The following is a 22,529-nucleotide window of genomic DNA, read 5'->3' as shown; positions in this document are numbered from 1 at the left end:
TCACAGTGTAGTAGTGTGCGTACATATACAGCACAGGGTGTCACAGTGTAGTAGTGTGTGTATATATACAGCACAGGGTATCACAGTGTAGTAGTGTGTGTACATATACAGCACAGGGTGTCACAGTGTAGTAGTGTGTACATATACAGCACAGGGTGTCACAGTGTAGTAGTGAGTGTACATATACAGCACAGGGTGTCACAGTGTAGGAATGTGTGTACATATACAGCACAGGGTGTCACAGTGTAGTAGGGTGTGTACATATACAATACAGGGTGTCACAGTGTAGTAGTGAGTGTACATATACAGCACAGGGTGTCACAGTGTAGTAGTGAGTACATATACAGCACAGGGTGTCACAGTGTAGTAGTGCGTGTACATATACAGCACAGGGTGTCACAGTGTAGTAGTGTGTACATATACAGCACAGGGTGTCACAGTGTAGTAGTGTGTGTATATATACAGCACAGGGTATCACAGTGTAGTAGTGTGTGTACATATACAGCACAGGGTGTCACAGTGTAGTAGTGTGTACATATACAGCACAGGGTGTCACAGTGTAGTAGTGAGTGTACATATACAGCACAGGGTGTCACAGTGTAGGAATGTGTGTACATATACAGCACAGGGTGTCACAGTGTAGTAGGGTGTGTAGATATACAATACAGGGTGTCACAGTGTAGTAATGAGTGTACATATACAGCACAGGGTGTCACAGTGTAGTAGTGAGTACATATACAGCACAGGGTGTCACAGTGTAGTAGTGTGTGTACATATACAGCACAGGGTGTCACAGTGTAGTAGTGTGTGTACATATACAGCACAGGGTGTCACAGTGTAGTAGTGTGTACATATACAGCACAGGGTGTCACAGTGTAGTAGTGAGTGTACATATACAGCACAGGGTGTCACAGTGTAGTAGTGTGTGTACATATACAGCACAGGGTGTCACAGTGTAGTAGTGTATGTATATATACAGCACAGGGTGTTACGGTGTAATAATGTGTGTACATATACAGCACAGGGTGTCACGGTGTAGTAGTGTATGTACATATACAGCACAGGGTGTCACAGTGTAGTAGTGTATGTACATATACAGCACAGGGTGTCACAGTGTAGTAGTGAGTGTACATATACAGCACAGGGTGTCATGGTGTAGTAGTGTGTGTACATATACAGCACAGGGTGTCACAGTGTAGTAATGTGTACATATACAGCACAGGGTGTCACAGAGTAGTAGTGTGTACATATACAGCACAGGGTGTCACAGTGTAGTAGTGTATGTATATATACAGCACAGGGTGTCACAGTGTAGTAGTGTGTGTACATATACAGCACAGGGTGTCACAGTAGTAGTGTATGTACATATACAGCACAGGGTGTCACAGTGTAGTAGTGTATGTACATATACAGCACAGGGTGTCACAGTGTAGTAGTGTATGTACATATACAGCACAGGGTGTCACAGTGTAGTAGTGAGTGTACATATACAGCACAGGGTGTCACAGTGTAGTAGTGTGTACATATACAGCACAGGGTGTCACAGTAGTAGTGTATGTACATATACAGCACAGGGTGTCACAGTGTAGTAGGGTGTGTACATATACAGCATAGAGTGTCACAGTGTAGTAGTGTGTGTACATATACAGCACAGGGTGTCACAGTGTAGTGATGAGTGTACATATACAGCACAGAGTCACAGTGTAGTAGTGTGTGTACATATACAGCAGAGTGTCACAGTGTAGTAGTGTGTGTACATATACAGCATAGAGTGTCACAGTGTAGTAGTGTGTGTACATATATATTACAGGGTGTGTCAGTGTAGTAATGTATGTACATATACAGCACAGGGTGTCACAGTGTAGTAGTGTATGTATATATACAGCACAGGGTGTCACAGTGTAGTAGTGTGTACATATACAGCACAGGGTGTCACAGTGTAGTAGTGAGTGTACATATACAGCACAGGGTGTCATAGTGTAGTAGTGTGTGTACATATACAGCACAGGGTGTCACAGTGTAGTAGTGTGTACATATACAGCACAGAGTCTCACAGTGTAGTAGCGAGTGTACATATACAGCACAGGGTGTCACAGTGTAGTAGTGAGTGTACATATACAGCACAGGGTGTCTCAGTGTAGTAATGTGCACATATACAGCACAGGGTGTCACAGTGTAGTAGTGTATGTACATATACAGCACAGGGTGTCTCAGTGTAGTAATGTGCACATATACAGCACAGGGTGTCACAGTGTAGTAGTGTGTACATATACAGCACAGGGTGTCACAGTGTAGTAGTGAGTGTACATATACAGCACAGGGTGTCTCAGTGTAGTAATGTGTACATATACAGCACAGGGTGTCACAGTGTAGTAGTGTGTACATATACAGCACAGGGTGTCACAGTGTAGTAGTGTGTGTACATATACAGCACAGAGTGTCACAGTGTAGTAGTGTGTGTATATATACAGCACAGAGTGTCACAGTGTAGTAGTGTGTGTACATATACAGTACAGGGTGTCACAGTGTAGTAGTGTGTGTACATATACAGTACAGGGTGTAACAGTGTAGTGATGTGTGTACATATACAGCAGAGTGTCACAGTGTAGTAGTGTGTACATATATATAGTACAGGGTGTCACAGTAGTAGTGTATGTACATATACAGCACAGTGTAGTAATGTATGTACATATACAGCACAGGGTGTCACAGTGTAGTAGTGTGTGTACATATACAGCACAGGGTGTCACAGTAGTAGTGTATGTACATATACAGCACAGGGTGTCACAGTGTAGTAGTGTGTACATATATACAGTACAGGGTGTCACAGTGTAGTAGTGTGTACATATATACAGTACAGGGTGTCACAGTGTAGTAGTGTGTGTACATATACAGCACAGGGTGTCACAGTGTAGTAGTGAGTGTACATATACAGCACAGGGTGTCACAGTGTAGTAGTGTATGTACATATACAGCACAGGGTGTCACAGTGTAGTGATGTGTGTACATATATATTACAGGGTGTGTCAGTGTAGTAATGTATGTACATATACAGCACAGGGTGTCACAGTGTAGTAGTGTATGTACATATACAGCACAGGGTGTCACAGTGTAGTAGTGTGTGTACATATACAGCACAGGGTGTCACAGTGTAGTAGTGTGTGTACATATACAGCACAGGGTGTCACAGTAGTAGTGTATGTACATATACAGCACAGGGTGTCACAGTGTAGTAGTGTGTACATATATACAGTACAGGGTGTCACAGTGTAGTAGTGTGTGTACATATACAGCACAGGGTGTCACAGTGTAGTAGTGAGTGTACATATACAGCACAGGGTATCACAGTGTAGTAGTGTGTACATATACAGCACAGGGTGTCACAGTGTAGTAGTGTGTGTACATATACAGCACAGGGTGTCACAGTGTAGTAGTGTGTGTACATATACAGCACAGGGTGTCACAGTGTAGTAATGTGTGTACATATACAGCACAGGGTGTCACAGTGTAGTGATGTGTGTACATATATATTACAGGGTGTGTCAGTGTAGTAATGTATGTACATATACAGCACAGGGTGTCACAGTGTAGTAGTGTATGTACATATACAGCACAGGGTGTCACAGTGTAGTAGTGTATGTACATATACAGCACAGGGTGTCACAGTGTAGTAGTGTGTGTACATATACAGCACAGGGTATCACAGTGAAGTAGTGTGTGTACATATACAGCACAGTGTCACAGTGTAGTAGTGTGTGTACATATACAGCAGAGTGTCACAGTGTAGTAGTGTGTACATATACAGCACAGAGTCTCACAGTGTAGTAGTGTATGTATATATACAGTACAGGGTGTCACAGTGTAGTAGTGTATGTACATATACAGCACAGGGTGTCACAGTGTAGTAGTGTGTGTATATACAGCACAGGCTGTCACAGTGTAGTAGTGTGTACATATACAGCACAGGGTGTCACAGTGTAGTATTGAGTGTACATATACAGCACAAGGTGTCATAGTGTAGAAGTGTGTGTACATATACAGCACAGTGTCACAGTGTAGTAGTGTGTACATATACAGCACAGGGTGTCAGTGTAGTAGTGAGTGTACATATACAGCACAGTGTAGTAGTGTGTGTACATATACAGCAGAGTGTCACAGTGTAGTAGTGTGTGTACATATACAGCATAGAGTGTCACAGTGTAGTAGTGTGTGTACATATACAGCAGAGTCACAGTGTAGTAGTGTGTGTACATATACAGTACAGGGTGTCACAGTGTAGTAGTTATGTACATATACAGTACAGGGTGTCACAGTGTAGTGATGTGAGTACATATACAGCACAGGGTGTCACGGTGTTGTAGTGTGTACACATACAGCACAGGGTGTCACAGTGTAGTAGTGTGTACATATACAGCACAGGGTGTCACAGTGTAGTTGTGTGTCCATATACAGGACAGGGTGTCAGTGTAGTAGTGAGTGTACATATACAGCACAGGGTGTCACAGTGTAGTAGTGTGTGTACACATACAGCACAGGGTGTCACAGTGTAGTAGGTTGTGTGTATATACAGCACAGGGTGTCACAGTGTAGTAATGTGTGTACATATACAGCACAGAGTGTCACAGTGTAGTAGTGTGCGTACATATACAGCACAGGGTGTCACAGTGTAGTAGTGAGTGTACATATACAGCACAGGGTGTCTCAGTGTAGTAGTGAGTGTACATATACAGCACAGGGTGTCTCAGTGTAGTAATGTGTACATATACAGCACAGGGTGTCACAGTGTAGTAGTGTGTACATATACAGCACAGGGTGTCACAGTGTAGTAATGTGTACATATACAGCACAGGGTGTCTCAGTGTAGTAGTGTGTACATATACAGCACAGGGTGTCACAGTGTAGTAGTGTGTGTACATATACAGCACAGAGTGTCACAGTGTAGTAGTGTGTGTATATATACAGCACAGAGTGTCACAGTGTAGTAGTGTGTGTACATATACAGCAGAGTCACAGTGTAGTAGTGTGTGTACATATACAGTACAGGGTGTCAGTGTAGTAGTGTGTGTACATATACAGCACAGGGTGTAACAGTGTAGTGATGTGTGTACATATACAGCAGAGTGTCACAGTGTAGTAGTGTATGTACATATACAGCACAGGGTGTCACAGTGTAGTAGTGTGAACATATATATAGTACAGGGTGTCACAGTAGTAGTGTATGTACATATACAGCACAGGGTGTCACAGTGTAGTAGTGTATGTACATATACAGCACAGGGTGTCACAGTGTAGTGATGTGTGTACATATATATTACAGGGTGTCACAGTGTAGTAATGTATGTACATATATAGCACAGGGTGTCACAGTGTAGTAATGTATGTACATATACAGCACAGTGTAGTAGTGTATGTACATATACAGCACAGGGTGTCACAGTGTAGTAGTGTATGTACATATACAGCACAGGGTGTCACAGTGTAGTAGTGTGTACATTTATACAGTACAGGGTGTCACAGTGTAGTAGTGTGTGTACATATACAGCACAGGGTGTCACAGTGTAGTAGTGTATGTACATATACAGCACAGGGTGTCACAGTGTAGTAGTGTGTACATATATACAGTACAGGGTGTCACAGTGTAGTAGTGTGTACATATACAGCACAGAGTGTCACAGTGTAGTAGTGTGTACATATACAGCACAGGGTGTCACAGTGAAGTGATGTGTGTACATATATATTACAGGGTGTGTCAGTGTAGTAATGTATGTACATATACAGTACAGGGTGTCACAGTGTAGTAGTGTGTGTACATATACAGCACAGGGTGTAACAGTGTAGTAGTGTGTACATATACAGCAGAGTGTCACAGTGTAGTAGTGTGTACATATACAGCACAGGGTGTCACAGTGTAGTAGTGTATGTACATATATATTACAGGGTGTCACAGTGTAGTAGTGTGTACATATAAAGCACAGGGTGTCACAGTGTAGTAGTGTGTACATATATATAGTACAGGGTGTCACAGTAGTAGTGTATGTACATATACAGCACAGAGTGTCACAGTGTAGTAGTGTATGTACATATATATTACAGGGTGTCACAGTGTAGTAGTGTGTACATATAAAGCACAGGGTGTCACAGTGTAGTAGTGTGTACATATATATAGTACAGGGTGTCACAGTGTAGTAATGTATGTACATATACAGCACAGTGTAGTTGTGTATGTACATATACAGCATAGGGTGTCACAGTGTAGTAGTGTGTACATATATACAGTACAGGGTGTCACAGTGTAGTAGTGTGTACATATATACAGTACAGGGTGTCACAGTGTAGTAGTGTGTGTACATATACAGCACAGGGTGTCACAGTGTAGTAGTGTGTACATATACAGCACAGGGTGTCACAGTGTAGTAGTGTGTACATATACAGCACAGGGTATCACAGTGTAGTAGTGTGTACATATACAGCACAGGGTGTCACAGTGTAGTGATGTGTGTACATATATATTACAGGGTGTGTCAGTGTAGTAATGTATGTACATATACAGCACAGGGTGTCACAGTGTAGTAGTGTATGTACATATACAGCACAGGGTGTCACAGTGTAGTAGTGTGTGTACATATACAGCACAGGGTGTCACAGTGTAGTAGTGTGTGTACATATACAGCACAGGGTGTCACAGTAGTAGTGTATGTACATATACAGCACAGGGTGTCACAGTGTAGTAGTGTGTACATATATACAGTACAGGGTGTCACAGTGTAGTAGTGTGTGTACATATACAGCACAGGGTGTCACAGTGTAGTAGTGAGTGTACATATACAGCACAGGGTATCACAGTGTAGTAGTGTGTACATATACAGCACAGGGTGTCACAGTGTAGTAGTGTGTGTACATATACAGCACAGGGTGTCACAGTGTAGTAGTGTGTGTACATATACAGCACAGGGTGTCACAGTGTAGTAATGTGTGTACATATACAGCACAGGGTGTCACAGTGTAGTGATGTGTGTACATATATATTACAGGGTGTGTCAGTGTAGTAATGTATGTACATATACAGCACAGGGTGTCACAGTGTAGTAGTGTATGTACATATACAGCACAGGGTGTCACAGTGTAGTAGTGTATGTACATATACAGCACAGGGTGTCACAGTGTAGTAGTGTGTGTACATATACAGCACAGGGTATCACAGTGAAGTAGTGTGTGTACATATACAGCACAGTGTCACAGTGTAGTAGTGTGTGTACATATACAGCAGAGTGTCACAGTGTAGTAGTGTGTACATATACAGCACAGAGTCTCACAGTGTAGTAGTGTATGTATATATACAGTACAGGGTGTCACAGTGTAGTAGTGTATGTACATATACAGCACAGGGTGTCACAGTGTAGTAGTGTGTGTATATACAGCACAGGCTGTCACAGTGTAGTAGTGTGTACATATACAGCACAGGGTGTCACAGTGTAGTATTGAGTGTACATATACAGCACAAGGTGTCATAGTGTAGAAGTGTGTGTACATATACAGCACAGTGTCACAGTGTAGTAGTGTGTACATATACAGCACAGGGTGTCAGTGTAGTAGTGAGTGTACATATACAGCACAGTGTAGTAGTGTGTGTACATATACAGCAGAGTGTCACAGTGTAGTAGTGTGTGTACATATACAGCATAGAGTGTCACAGTGTAGTAGTGTGTGTACATATACAGCAGAGTCACAGTGTAGTAGTGTGTGTACATATACAGTACAGGGTGTCACAGTGTAGTAGTTATGTACATATACAGTACAGGGTGTCACAGTGTAGTGATGTGAGTACATATACAGCACAGGGTGTCACGGTGTTGTAGTGTGTACACATACAGCACAGGGTGTCACAGTGTAGTAGTGTGTACATATACAGCACAGGGTGTCACAGTGTAGTAGTGTGTCCATATACAGGACAGGGTGTCAGTGTAGTAGTGAGTGTACATATACAGCACAGGGTGTCACAGTGTAGTAGTGTGTGTACACATACAGCACAGGGTGTCACAGTGTAGTAGGTTGTGTGTATATACAGCACAGGGTGTCACAGTGTAGTAATGTGTGTACATATACAGCACAGAGTGTCACAGTGTAGTAGTGTGCGTACATATACAGCACAGGGTGTCACAGTGTAGTAGTGAGTGTACATATACAGCACAGGGTGTCTCAGTGTAGTAGTGAGTGTACATATACAGCACAGGGTGTCTCAGTGTAGTAATGTGTACATATACAGCACAGGGTGTCACAGTGTAGTAGTGTGTACATATACAGCACAGGGTGTCACAGTGTAGTAATGTGTACATATACAGCACAGGGTGTCTCAGTGTAGTAGTGTGTACATATACAGCACAGGGTGTCACAGTGTAGTAGTGTGTGTACATATACAGCACAGAGTGTCACAGTGTAGTAGTGTGTGTATATATACAGCACAGAGTGTCACAGTGTAGTAGTGTGTGTACATATACAGCAGAGTCACAGTGTAGTAGTGTGTGTACATATACAGTACAGGGTGTCAGTGTAGTAGTGTGTGTACATATACAGCACAGGGTGTAACAGTGTAGTGATGTGTGTACATATACAGCAGAGTGTCACAGTGTAGTAGTGTATGTACATATACAGCACAGGGTGTCACAGTGTAGTAGTGTGAACATATATATAGTACAGGGTGTCACAGTAGTAGTGTATGTACATATACAGCACAGGGTGTCACAGTGTAGTAGTGTATGTACATATACAGCACAGGGTGTCACAGTGTAGTGATGTGTGTACATATATATTACAGGGTGTCACAGTGTAGTAATGTATGTACATATATAGCACAGGGTGTCACAGTGTAGTAATGTATGTACATATACAGCACAGTGTAGTAGTGTATGTACATATACAGCACAGGGTGTCACAGTGTAGTAGTGTATGTACATATACAGCACAGGGTGTCACAGTGTAGTAGTGTGTACATATATACAGTACAGGGTGTCACAGTGTAGTAGTGTGTGTACATATACAGCACAGGGTGTCACAGTGTAGTAGTGTATGTACATATACAGCACAGGGTGTCACAGTGTAGTAGTGTGTACATATATACAGTACAGGGTGTCACAGTGTAGTAGTGTGTGTACATATACAGCACAGGGTGTCACAGTGTAGTAGTGTATGTACATATACAGCACAGGGTGTCACAGTGTAGTAGTGTGTACATATACAGCACAGAGTGTCACAGTGTAGTAGTGTGTACATATACAGCACAGGGTGTCACAGTGAAGTGATGTGTGTACATATATATTACAGGGTGTGTCAGTGTAGTAATGTATGTACATATACAGTACAGGGTGTCACAGTGTAGTAGTGTGTGTACATATACAGCACAGGGTGTAACAGTGTAGTAGTGTGTACATATACAGCAGAGTGTCACAGTGTAGTAGTGTGTACATATACAGCACAGGGTGTCACAGTGTAGTAGTGTATGTACATATATATTACAGGGTGTCACAGTGTAGTAGTGTGTACATATAAAGCACAGGGTGTCACAGTGTAGTAGTGTGTACATATATATAGTACAGGGTGTCACAGTAGTAGTGTATGTACATATACAGCACAGAGTGTCACAGTGTAGTAGTGTATGTACATATATATTACAGGGTGTCACAGTGTAGTAGTGTGTACATATAAAGCACAGGGTGTCACAGTGTAGTAGTGTGGACATATATATAGTACAGGGTGTCACAGTGTAGTAATGTATGTACATATACAGCACAGTGTAGTTGTGTATGTACATATACAGCATAGGGTGTCACAGTGTAGTAGTGTGTACATATATACAGTACAGGGTGTCACAGTGTAGTAGTGTGTACATATATACAGTACAGGGTGTCACAGTGTAGTAGTGTGTGTACATATACAGCACAGGGTGTCACAGTGTAGTAGTGTGTACATATACAGCACAGGGTGTCACAGTGTAGTAGTGTGTACATATACAGCACAGGGTGTCACAGTGTAGTAGTGTATGTACATATACAGCACAGGGTGTCACAGTGTAGTGATGTGTGTACATATATATTACAGGGTGTGTCAGTGTAGTAATGTATGTACATATACAGCACAGGGTGTCACAGTGTAGTAGTGTATGTACATATACAGCACAGGGTGTCACAGTGTAGTAGTGTGTGTACATATACAGCACAGGGTGTCACAGTAGTAGTGTATGTACATATACAGCACAGGGTGTCACAGTGTAGTAGTGTGTACATATATACAGTACAGGGTGTCACAGTGTAGTAGTGTGTGTACATATACAGCACAGGGTGTCACAGTGTAGTAGTGAGTGTACATATACAGCACAGGGTATCACAGTGTAGTAGTGTGTAGATATACAGCACAGGGTGTCACAGTAGTAGTAGGGTATGTACATATACAGCACAGGGTGTCACAGTGTAGTAGTGAGTGTACATATACAGCACAGGGTGTCACAGTGTAGTAGTGAGTGTACATATACAGCACAGGGTGTCACAGTGTAGTAGTGAGTGTACATATACAGCACAGGGTGTCACAGTGTAGTAGTGTGTACATATACAGCACAGGGTGTCACAGTGTAGTAGTGTGTGTACATATACAGCACAGGGTGTCACAGTGTAGTAGTGTGTGTACATATACAGCACAGAGTGTCACAGTGTAGTAGTGTGTGTACATATACAGCACAGGGTGTCACAGTGTAGTGATGTGTGTACATATACAGCACAGGGTGTCACAGTGTAGTAGTGTATGTACATATACAGCACAGGGTGTCACAGTGTAGTAGTGTGTGTACATATACAGCACAGGGTGTCACAGTGTAGTAGTGTGTGTACATATACAGCACAGGGTGTCACAGTGTAGTAGTGTATGTACATATACAGCACAGAGTCTCACAGTGTAGTAGGGTGTGTACATATACAGCATAGAGTGTCACAGTGTAGTAGTGTGTGTACATATACAGCACAGGGTGTCACAGTGTAGTGATGAGTGTACATATACAGCACAGAGTCACAGTGTAGTAGTGTGTGTACATATACAGCAGAGTGTCACAGTGTAGTAGTGTGTGTACATATACAGCATAGAGTGTCACAGTGTAGTAGTGTGTGTACATATACAGCACAGGGTGTCACAGTGTAGTGATGTGTGTACATATACAGCAGAGTCACAGTGTAGTAGTGTGTGTACATATACAGTACAGGGTGTCACAGTGTAGTAGTTATGTACATATACAGTACAGGGTGTCACAGTGTAGTGATGTGAGTACATATACAGCACAGGGTGTCACGGTGTTGTAGTGTGTACACATACAGCACAGGGTGTCACAGTGTAGTAGTGTGTACATATACAGCACAGGGTGTCACAGTGTAGTAGTGTGTCCATATACAGCACAGAGTGTCACAGTGTAGTAGTGTGCGTACATATACAGCAGAGTGTCACAGTAATAGAGTAGGTACATATACAGCACAGAGTGTCACAGTGTAGTAGTGTATGTACATAAACAGCACAGGGTGTCACAGTGTAGTGATGCGTGTACATATACAGCATAGTGTCACAGTGTAGTAGTGTGCGTACATATGCAGCACAGGGTGTCACAGTGTAGTAGTGTGTGTACATATACAGCACAGAGTGTCACAGTGTAGTAGTGTGTGTACATATACAACACAAGGTGTCAGTGTAGTAGTGTATGTACATATACAGCACAGGGTGTTACAGTGTAGTAGGGTGTGTATATATACAGTACAGTGTCACAGTGTAGTAATGTGTGTACATAAAAAGCACAGAGTGTAACAGTGTAGTGATGTGTGTACATATACAGCAGAGTGTCACAGTGTTGTAGTGTGTACACATATACTGTACAGGGTGTCACAGTGTAGTAGTGTGTGTAGATATACAGCACAGGGTGTCACAGTGTAGTAGTGTGTGTACGTATACAGTACATGGGGTGGAGATGTAGCAGAGTAGGTATAGGCACCGCACATGGCGGCTCGGTGCAGTAGTGTGTACATGGGGTGGAGATGTAGCACAGTGGGTAGAAGCACAGCACATGACGGCTCGGTGCAGTAGTGTGTACATGGGGTGGAGATGTAGCACAGTGGGTATAAGCACAGCTCATGGCGGCTCGGTGCAGTAGTGTGTACATGGGGTGGAGATGTAGCACAGTGGGTATAAGCACAGCACATGGCGGCTCGGTGCAGTAGTGTATACATGGGGTGGAGATGTAGCACAGCACATGGCGGCTCGGTGCAGTAGTGTATACATGGGGTGGAGATGTAGCACAGTGGGTATAAGCACAGCACATGGCGGCTCGGTGCAGTAGTGTATACATGGGGTGGAGATGTAGCACAGTGGGTATAAGCACAGCACATGGCGGCTCGGTGCAGTAGTGTATACATGGGGTGGAGATGTAGCACAGTGGGTATAAGCACAGCACATGGCGGCTCGGTGCAGTAGTGTATACATGGGGTGGAGATGTAGCACAGTGGGTATAAGCACAGCACATGGCGGCTCGGTGCAGTAGTGTATACATGGGGTGGAGATGTAGCACAGCACATGGCGGCTCGGTGCAGTAGTGTATACATGGGGTGAAGATGTAGCACAGTGGGTATAAGGATAGCACATGGCGGCTCGGTGCAGTAGTGTATACATGGGGTGGAGATGTAGCACAGTGGGTATAAGCACAGCACATGGTGGCTCGGTGCAGTAGTGTGTACATGGGGTGGAGATGTAGCACAGTGGGTATAAGCACAGCACATGACGGCTCGGTGCAGTAGTGTGTACATGGGGTGGAGATGTAGCACAGTGGGTATAAGCACAGCACATGGTGGCTCGGTGCAGTAGTGTGTACATAGGGTTGAGATGTAGCACAGTGGGTATAAGCACAGCATATGGCGGCTCGGTGCAGTAGTGTGTACATGGGGTGGAGATGTAGCACAGTGGGTATAAGCACAGCACATGGCGGCTCGGTGCAGTAGTGTGTACATGGGGTGGAGATGTAGCACAGTGGGTATAAGCACAGCACATGGCGGCTCGGTGCAGTAGTGTGTACATGGGGTGGAGATGTAGCACATTGGGTAGAAGCACAGCACATGACGGCTCGGTGCAGTAGTGTGTACATGGGGTGGAGATGTAGCACAGTGGGTATAAGCACAGCACATGGCGGCTCGGTGCAGTAGTGTGTACATGGGGTGGAGATGTAGCACAGTGGGTATAAGCACAGCACATGACGGCTCGGTGCAGTAGTGTGTACATGGGGTGGAGATGTAGCACAGTGGGTATAAGCACAGCACATGACGGCTCGGTGCAGTAGTGTGTACATGGGGTGGAGATGTAGCACAGTGGGTATAAGCACAGCACATGGCGGCTCGGTGGAGTAGTGTGTACATAGGGTTGAGATGTAGCACAGTGGGTATAAGCACAGCACATGGCGGCTCGGTGCAGTAGTGTATACATGGGGTGGAGATGTAGCACAGTGGGTAGAAGCACAGCACATGGCGGCTCGGTGCAGTAGTGTGTACATGGGGTGGAGATGTAGCACAGTGGGTATAAGCACAGCACATGACGGCTCGGTGCAGTAGTGTGTACATGGGGTGGAGATGTAGCACAGTGGGTATAAGCACAGCACATGGCGGCTCGGTGGAGTAGTGTGTACATAGGGTTGAGATGTAGCACAGTGGGTATAAGCACAGCACATGGCGGCTCGGTGCAGTAGTGTATACATGGGGTGGAGATGTAGCACAGTGGGTATAAGCACAGCACATGGTGGCTCGGTGCAGTAGTGTGTACATGGGGTGGAGATGTAGCACATTGGGTAGAAGCACAGCACATGGTGGCTCGGTGCAGTAGTGTATACATGGGGTGGAGATGTAGCACAGTGGGTAGAAGCACAGCACATGGCGGCTCGGTGCAGTAGTGTATACATGGGGTGGGGATGTAGCACAGTGGGTAGAAGCACAGCACATGGCGGCTAGGTGCAGTAGTGTGTACATGGGGTGGAGTGGGTATAAGCACAGCACATGGTGGCTCGGTGCAGTAGTGTGTACATGGGGTGGGGATGTAGCACAGTGGGTAGAAGCACAGCACATGGCAGCTCGGTGCAGTAGTGTGTACATGGGGTGGGGATGTAGCACAGTGGGTAGAAGCACAGCATATGGTGGCTTGGTGCAGTAGTGTGTACATGGGGTGGGGATGTAGCACAGTGGGTAGAAGCACAGCACATGGCGGCTTGGTGCAGTAGTGTGTACATGGGGTGGAGTGGGTATAAGCACAGCACATGGTGGCTCGGTGCAGTAGTGTGTACATGGGGTGGAGATGTAGCACAGTGGGTAGAAGCACAGCATATGGTGGCTCGGTGCAGTAGTGTGTACATGGGGTGGGGATGTAGCACAGTGGGTAGAAGCACAGCACATGGCGGCTCGGTGCAGTAGTGTGTACATGGGGTGGAGATGTATTAGAGTAGGTATAAGCACAGTACATGGCGGCTCGGTGCAGTAGTGTATACATGGGGTGGAGATGTAGCACAGTGGGTATAAGCACAGCACATGGCGGCTCGGTGCAGTAGTGTGTACATGGGGTGGAGATGTAGCACAGTGGGTATAAGGACAGCACATGGCGGCTCGGTGCAGTAGTGTGCGCTGGTGCGAGGACAGGCCGTACTGTAATAGGTAAGAGGAATGAGCGGGCATTTACCAGTAATAGGGCCTGTTCCTGCAGAAGCTGCTGCTGTAGAATCTCTAACTGTCTCTGTTCTTCCTCTAACTTGTGCCTGATATATTCCTATGAGGAGAGATACAGAAAGAGCCAAGAGACAGATGGGAGAAATCATAGAAAACACAGGCGGGAAGGAGGAAACGCCCCACGTTACACAGATATATCCCCTTCCCCACAATAAGGACTCAGGGTAACAGACAAGGAACCCCATCTACTAAGAGGTACACACACACAGACGGAGCCACTGACAACAGGAACAGAGGCCTCACCCCACAATGTGACAGTCACAGGTAGAAGAGCAGGTGACGCAGTGCCCGTAGTGCCAAATGTGCCCCCATCCTGCTGCGTGGAGCAGTGCCCGTAGTTATAAATGTGCCCCCGGCCTGCAGCATAGCGCAGTGACCATAGTTCTAAATGTGCCCCCGTCCTGCAGTGTGACGCAGTGCCTGTAGTTCTAAATGTGCCCCCCTTTTTGCAGCACAGTGCTCGTAGTTCTAAATGTGCCCCCGTACTGCAGTGTGGAGCAGTGCCCGTAGTTATTAATGTGCCCCCATCCTGCAGTGTGGTGTAATGTCCGCAGTTATAAATGTGCCCCCATCCTGCAGTGTGGTGTAATGTCCGCAGTTATAAATGTGCCCCCATCCTGCAGATTGGTGTAATGTCCGAAGTTATAAATGTGCCCCCGTCCTGCAGTGTGGCGCAGTACCCGTAGTTATAAATTTCCCCCATTCTGTAGTTTGGCGCAGTACCTGTAGTTATAAATGTGCCCCCAAACTGCAGTGTGGCGCAGTACCCGCAGTTATAAATGTGCCCCCATTCTGTAGTGTGGCGCAGTACCCGCAGTTATAAATGTGCCCCCATTCTGCAGTGTGGCGCAGTACCCGCAGTTATAAATGTGCCCCAATTCTGCAGTGTGGCGCAGTACCCGCAGTTATAAATGTGCCCCCATTCTGCAGTGTGGAGCAGTACCCGCAGTTATAAATGTGCATCCATCCTGCAGTGTGGCGCAGTACCCGCAGTTATAAATGTGCCCCCATTCTGTAGTGTGGCGCAGTACCCGCAGTTATAAATGTGTCCCCATTCTGCAGTGTGGCGCAGTACCCGCAGTTATAAATGTGCCCCCATTCTGCAGTGTGGCGCTGTACCCACTGTTATAAATGTGCACCCATTCTGCAGTGTGGCGCAGTACCCGATAAATGTGCCCCCATTCTGCAGTGTGGTGTAATGTCCGCAGTTATAAATGTGCCCCCGTCCTGCAGTGTGGTGTAATGTCTGCAGTTATAAATGTGCCCCCGTCCTGCAGTGTGGCGCAGTACCCGCAGTTATAAAAGTGCCCCCGTCCTGCAGTGTGGCGCAGTATCCGCAGTTATAAAAGTGCCCCCGTCCTGCAGTGTGGCGCAGTACCCGCAGTTATAAATGTGCCCCCATTCTGCAGTGTGGAGCAGTACCCGCAGTTATAAATGTGCCCCCATTCTGCAGTGTGGCGCAGTACCTGCTGTTATAAATGTGCCCCCATTCTGCAGTGTGGCGCAGTACCTGCTGTTATAAATGTGCCCCTGTCCTGCACGCACGGTCACTTTCCTGGTAAGGACAATGGCTGGAGACTAACCTGCTCTCTCTCGGCCATGCGCCTCTCCTCCTCCCGCCGGATGTCATCGCGCCTCCTCTGCTGTTCCTTCTCCTGCTGTTTCCTCTGCTCTCTCTCCCGATGCTGTTGCTGCAAACAGGACAGGAATGAGCGCAGTCATGTGACCGGCGTGAGGTGATACGCTCCTTCGCCAAGCTCACGGTACAGGAGAATAACCAGCTAAATGCACGGACTGAGCGGTGCCCTGGGCGGAAGCTGGCTCTCCTCATACAGAGTATGACATCACCACCACAGTGACCAGTCACAGCCAATACTCCGATGGAACGGCCGGCCTGGGCATACAGCGAGCGCCTCACCTCCTCCACGCGCCTGCGCTCCTCCTTCTGCTCCTCGATGCGTCTCTGGCGCTCGTGCAGCAGCTGTTTGATGTGTGCCTCGGAGTCGCGGTGCTGAGGGCCCATCTGCTGCTGCTTTAAGGCTTCGGAATTACTCTTGTTCTCCTGTTGTAGCCGCAGGAACTCGCGCCTAAGTGTCGACTCCCCCGGAACGTTCATGATGGAGCTGACAACACATAAAGCAGAAGGCGATGCAACAAGTCCGGTCGAAAACGGAGCCGAATGTCAGGACGCCGCGCAGACAGTGCGGTGGCCAGAGAGTGACCTCACCTTGGTTCTCCTTCCTCCCCGTGATTCTCCTCCTCGTCCTCGCTGCCGCTGTACTCGTACTCCGTCTCATCTGTATTGTACAGAGACACAAGCAGCAGGCCTCGTACCTTGTGCTAACACGTCTTACACTTAGGGAAGAGAGAGGGGGGAGATACGGGGACCCCTCCCCCTAGTACTCGGCCGTAGGGCCGACCTACCTTTCTCCCCGCGCTTTTTCCTGGAGCGGTCGATGTGATCTTTGAGCTGGATCCTGACCTGCCTCTCCGTGGGCTGGTCCCTGATGAAGGGGTATTTCAGGAGCTGCTCAGTGGGCGGCCGGCTCATATAGTTCTTGATTAGACAGGTGTCAATAAAGTCAATAAATTTCTTGGACCTATAGAGAGACAGAGGACGACACACATTGTTGGTCAGACCACACCCCATATTACACTGGGAAGCTATGCCGTCTGATGATTGGTTAGACCACACCCCATATTACACTGGGATGCTATGCCGTCTGATAATTGGTCAGACCACTCCCCATATTACACTGGGAAGCTATGCTGTATGATAATTGGTCAGACCACACCCCACATTACACTGGGAAGCTATGCTGTATGATAATTGGTCAGACCACTCCCCATATTACACTGGGATGCTATGCTGTATGATCATTGGTCAGACCACTCCCCATATTACACTGGGAAGCTATGCTGTATGATCATTGGTCAGATCACTCCCCATATTACACTGGGATGCTAAGCTGTCTGATAATTGGTCAGACCACACCCCATATTACACTGGGAAGCTATGCTGTATGATGATTGGTCAGATCACTCCCCATATTACACTGGGAAGCTATGCTGTCTGATGATTGGTTAGACCACACCCCATATTACACTGGGATGCTATGCCGTGTGATAATTGGTCAGACCACTCCCCATATTACACTGGGAAGCTATGCCGTCTGATGATTGGTCAGACCACACCCCATATTATACTGGGAAGCTATGCAGTATGATCATTGGTCAGACCACTCCCCATATTACACTGGGATGCTATGCTGTATGATAATTGGTCAGGCTACTCCCCATATTACACTGGGAAGCTATGCTGTATGATAATTGGTCAGACCACACCCCATATAATACTGGGAAGCTATGCTGTATGATAATTGGTCAGGCTACTCCCCCATATTATACCATGAAGCTATGCTGTATGAAAATTGGTGAGACCACAGCCCATATTATACTGGGAAGCTATGCTGTATGATAATTGGTCAGGCTACTCCCCATATAACACTGGGAAGCTATGCTGTATGATAATTGGTCAGGCTACTCCCCATATTACACTGGGAAGCTATGCTGTCTGATAATTGGTCAGGCTACTCCCCATATTACACTGGGAAGCTATGCTGTCTGATAATTGGTCAGGCTACTCCCCATATTATACCAGGAAGCTATCCTGTATGATCATTGGTCAGACCACACCCCATATTACACTGGGATGCTATACTGTATGTTCATTGGTCAGACCACACCCCATATTATACTGGGAAGCTATGCTGTATGATAATTGGTCAGGCTACTCCCCATATTAAACTGGGAAACTATGCTGTATAATAATTGGTCAGACCACACCCCATATTATACTGGGAAGCTATGCCGTCTGATAATTGGTCAGGCTACTCCCCCATATTATACCATGAAGCTATGCTGTATGATCATTGGTCAGACCACACCCCAAATTACACTGGGAAGCTATGCCGTCTGATAATTGGTCAGGCTACTCCCCCATATTATACCATGAAGCTATGCTGTATGATGATTGGTCAGACCACACCCCATATTATACTGGGAAGCTATGCTGTATGATCATTGGTCAGACCACACCCCATATTACACTGGGAAGCTATGCTGTATGATAATTGGTCAGGCTACTCCCCATATAATACTGGGAAGCTATGCTGTATGATCATTGGTCAGACCACACCCCATATTACACTGGGAAGCTATGCTGTATGATCATTGGTCAGACCACACCCCATATTACACTGGGAAGCTATGCTGTATGATCATTGGTCAGACCACACCCCATATTACACTGGGATGCTATGCCGTCTGATAATTGGTCAGGCTACTCCCCCATATTATACCATGAAGCTATGCTGTATGACAATTGGTCAGACCACACCCCATATTACACTGGGAAGCTATGCCGTCTGATAATTGGTCAGGCTACTCCCCATATTACACTGGGAAGCTATGCTGTATGATGATTGGTTAGACCACTCACCATATTACACTGGGAAGCTATGCTGTATGATCATTGGTCAGACCACACCCCATATTATACCAGGAAGCTATGCTGTATGATAATTGGTCAGACCACACCCATATTACACTGGGAAGCTATGCTGTATGATAATTGGTCAGGCTACGCCCTCATATTATACCATGAAGCTATGCTGTATGATGATTGGTCAGACCACACCCCATATTACACTGGGAAGCTATGCTGTATGATAATTGGTCAGGCTACTCCCCATATAATACTGGGAAGCTATGCTGTATGATCATTGGTCAGACCACACCCCATATTACACTGGGAAGCTATGCTGTATGATAATTGGTCAGGCTACTCCCCATATTACACTGGGAAGCTACGCTGTATGATCATTGGTCAGACCACACCCCATATTTTACTGGGAAGCTATGCTGTCTTATCATTGGTCAGACCACACCCCATATTACACTGGGAAGCTATGCTGTCTGATGATTGGTCAGACCACTCCCCATATTATACCAGGAAGCTATGCTGTATGATAATTGGTCAGGCTACTCCCCATATTACACTGGGAAGCTATGCTGTATGATAATTGGTCAGGCTACTCCCTATATTACACTGGGAAGCTATGCTGTATGATAATAGGTCAGACCACACCCCATATTACACTGGGATGCTATGCTGTATGATCATTGGTCAGGCTACTCCCCATATTACACTGGGATGCTATGCTGTATGATCATTGGTCAGGCTACTCCCCATATTACACTGGGAAGCTATGCTGTATGATAATAGGTCAGGCTACTCCTCATATTACACTGGGAAGCTATGCTGTATGATAATTGGTCAGGCTACTCCGCATATAATACTGGGAAGCTATGCTGTCTGATCATTGGTCAGACCACACCCCATATTATACTGGGAAGCTATGCTGTATGATCATTGGTCAGACCACTCCCCATATTACACTGGGAAGCTATGCTGTATGATAATTGGTCAGGCTACTCCCCATATAATACTGGGAAGCTATGCTGTCTAATGATTGTACTTGTGTTAGGGAATTTAGATTGTAAGCTCCTATAGGACAGAAATAAATATAGACTGAAATAAATGAGCAACATTCTCTATACAGCGGTGAGATTGGTGGGGCTATATAAATAATATTATAACAATGTAATGCCGGAGAGGTTTTGCTCGTGCTGGAGCACTGATTATTTAAGCAGGGATATAATACGATGCTATAATCTCTCCCTAGCGGCTGGAGCTACATGGCAGTCATGTGACTAGCGCCATAATGAGGTACTCACCACTTCTTGGATTTCAGCTTGGGAGGAGGATTCCTGGGGATAAGGAAGAGGGCTCTCATAGGGTGCATATCGCAGAGAGCTGGCGAGAGAGGAGAGCAGCGCAGTGTGAGATACGGATGGATCGTACACAATAACCAAGTGTCTGTGACCAGTCTACACTACAGATAAGGGATACTGGAGAATACTCTTCATAATCACTATAGATACTTCTGATTAGCCTACACCTTGGTTACAGATATCAACCGTACTTCTGACAGGGAACACACCTCCTGACGCTTATCGCACGGCTGAACACTCAGTACCCGTTGCACCATGTGCCTTCCTATGGACCCGGTAATGACAAACACGACATTTGTATTCGGACCCCTAATGTCAGGGAACGGATGGTCAGCAGGCAACGCGCCACGTTGAAGGAGTAAAATTTTGTATTTTGCTTTTCAAGGAGACTACTTGAAGTTTCATGTGCTGGCCTTTGCCCTTTCACCCGCTTTGCTGGTCGTTGCACGGTCTTGGCCCAGAGGGGCCGGCTCCTGAAGTTCGCACAGTCTTGGCCCAGAGGGGCTGGCTCCTGAAGCTCGCACAGTCTTGGCCCAGAGGGGCCGGATCCTGAAGCTCGCACAGTCTTGGCCCAGAGGGCCGGCTCCTGAAGCTCACACAGTCTTGGCCCAGAGGGGCCGGCTCCTGAAGCCGCACAGTCTTGGCCCTGAGGGGCCGGCTCCTGAAGCCGCACAGTCTTGGCCCTGAGGGGCCGACTCCTGAAGCCGCACAGTCTTGGCTCTGAGTGGCCGGCTCCTGAAGTCGCACAGTCTTGGCCCAGAGGGGCTGGCTCCTGAAGCTCGCACAGTCTTGGCCCAGAGGGGCCGGATCCTGAAGCTCGCACAGTCTTGGCCCAGAGGGGCTGGCTCCTGAAGCTCGCACAGTCTTGGCCCAGAGGGGCTGGCTCCTGAAGCTCGCACAGTCTTGGCCCAGAGTGGCCGGCTCCTGAAGTCGCACAGTCTTGGCCCAGAGGGGCCGGCTCCTGAAGCTCGCACAGTCTTGGCCCAGAGGGGCTGCCTCCTGAAGCTCGCACAGTCTTGGCCCAGAGGGGCCGGATCCTGAAGCTCGCACAGTCTTGGCCCAGAGGGCCGGCTCCTGAAGCTCACACAGTCTTGGCCCAGAGGGGCCGGCTCCTGAAGCCGCACAGTCTTGGCCCTGAGGGGCCGGCTCCTGAAGTCGCACAGTCTTGGCTCTCAGTGGCCGGCTCCTGAAGTCGCACAGTCTTGGCTCTGAGTGGCCGGCTCCTGAAGTCGCACAGTCTTGGCCCTGAGTGGCCGGCTCCTGAAGTCGCACAGTCTTGGCCCTGAGTGGCCGGCTCCTGAAGCTGCACAGTCTTGGCCCTGAGAGGCCGGCTCCTGAAGCCGCACAGTCTTGGCCCTGAGAGGCCAGCTCTTGAAGTCGCACAGCTGGAGTACAAATCAGTTCATATCCGTTCCGGCTGTTGGCTTCCATTTTGCTCCTTAGGCTTGGCTGTGACACGGTGCAACCCCAGGGCTGCTCTTTTCTAACCATCCAGCACGTGGCCATCCAGTACTGCACAAGGGATTGAGGACGGTGGACGTGTATTAGCTTTATGCGCGAATCCACACTCGCTTGTCACAGTTCTGTGGATAGGTTTTGGCTAATCCTCTAGATTTTGGCCAGCGATGATCAGATGACTACCAGGGATGACGGCACCTATGATCAGCAAGGCTTATTCCCTTGCCTGTTACTTTTTATAACCATACTTCTTGCCTAATATCTGAATAATTTACACATTTAGTACAAAAATCTCCACAGAGCTATAACCGATCTAACGATAAAACTTTCAAATCATACTGTGCTACGTTCCCCAATATGGGGGTAAAAACAAGGCACATGCCACTCTTGGTGGGAGATTTATCAATCCGTGGATGCGATAAAGTGGAGGAAGATGCCCAT

General features: G+C 46.7%; 1 protein-coding gene across 7 annotated transcripts in view; it reads right to left on the bottom strand.

Annotated features, from left to right (window-relative positions):
• Positions 1 to 22,529, bottom strand: part of MINK1 (misshapen like kinase 1) — an 89,430-nt gene that overhangs the window by 22,816 nt on the left and 44,085 nt on the right. For 4 of the 7 annotated variants that reach the window (XM_088459549.1, XM_088459553.1, XM_088459555.1 and 1 more), the window contains exons 9-14: positions 20,574 to 20,652; positions 17,199 to 17,374; positions 17,002 to 17,071; positions 16,693 to 16,897; positions 16,358 to 16,465; positions 14,728 to 14,814 (exon numbers count right to left, since the gene is read on the bottom strand). In XM_088459549.1, coding sequence (XP_088315675.1) covers positions 14,728 to 14,814; positions 16,358 to 16,465; positions 16,693 to 16,897; positions 17,002 to 17,071; positions 17,199 to 17,374; positions 20,574 to 20,652 — 725 coding nt within the window. The remainder of the gene's footprint in view (positions 1 to 14,727; positions 14,815 to 16,357; positions 16,466 to 16,692; positions 16,898 to 17,001; positions 17,072 to 17,198; positions 17,375 to 20,573; positions 20,653 to 22,529) is intronic. The other 3 variants (XM_088459551.1, XM_088459554.1, XM_088459552.1) reach the window with 1 other exon arrangement.

This window comes from Taudactylus pleione, unplaced genomic scaffold (assembly GCF_031769625.1).
Source record: "Taudactylus pleione unplaced genomic scaffold, aTauple2 ptg000913l, whole genome shotgun sequence".
Taxonomy (NCBI): Eukaryota; Metazoa; Chordata; class Amphibia; order Anura; family Myobatrachidae; genus Taudactylus; species Taudactylus pleione.
This window is presented reverse-complemented; position numbering and strand designations above follow the sequence as displayed.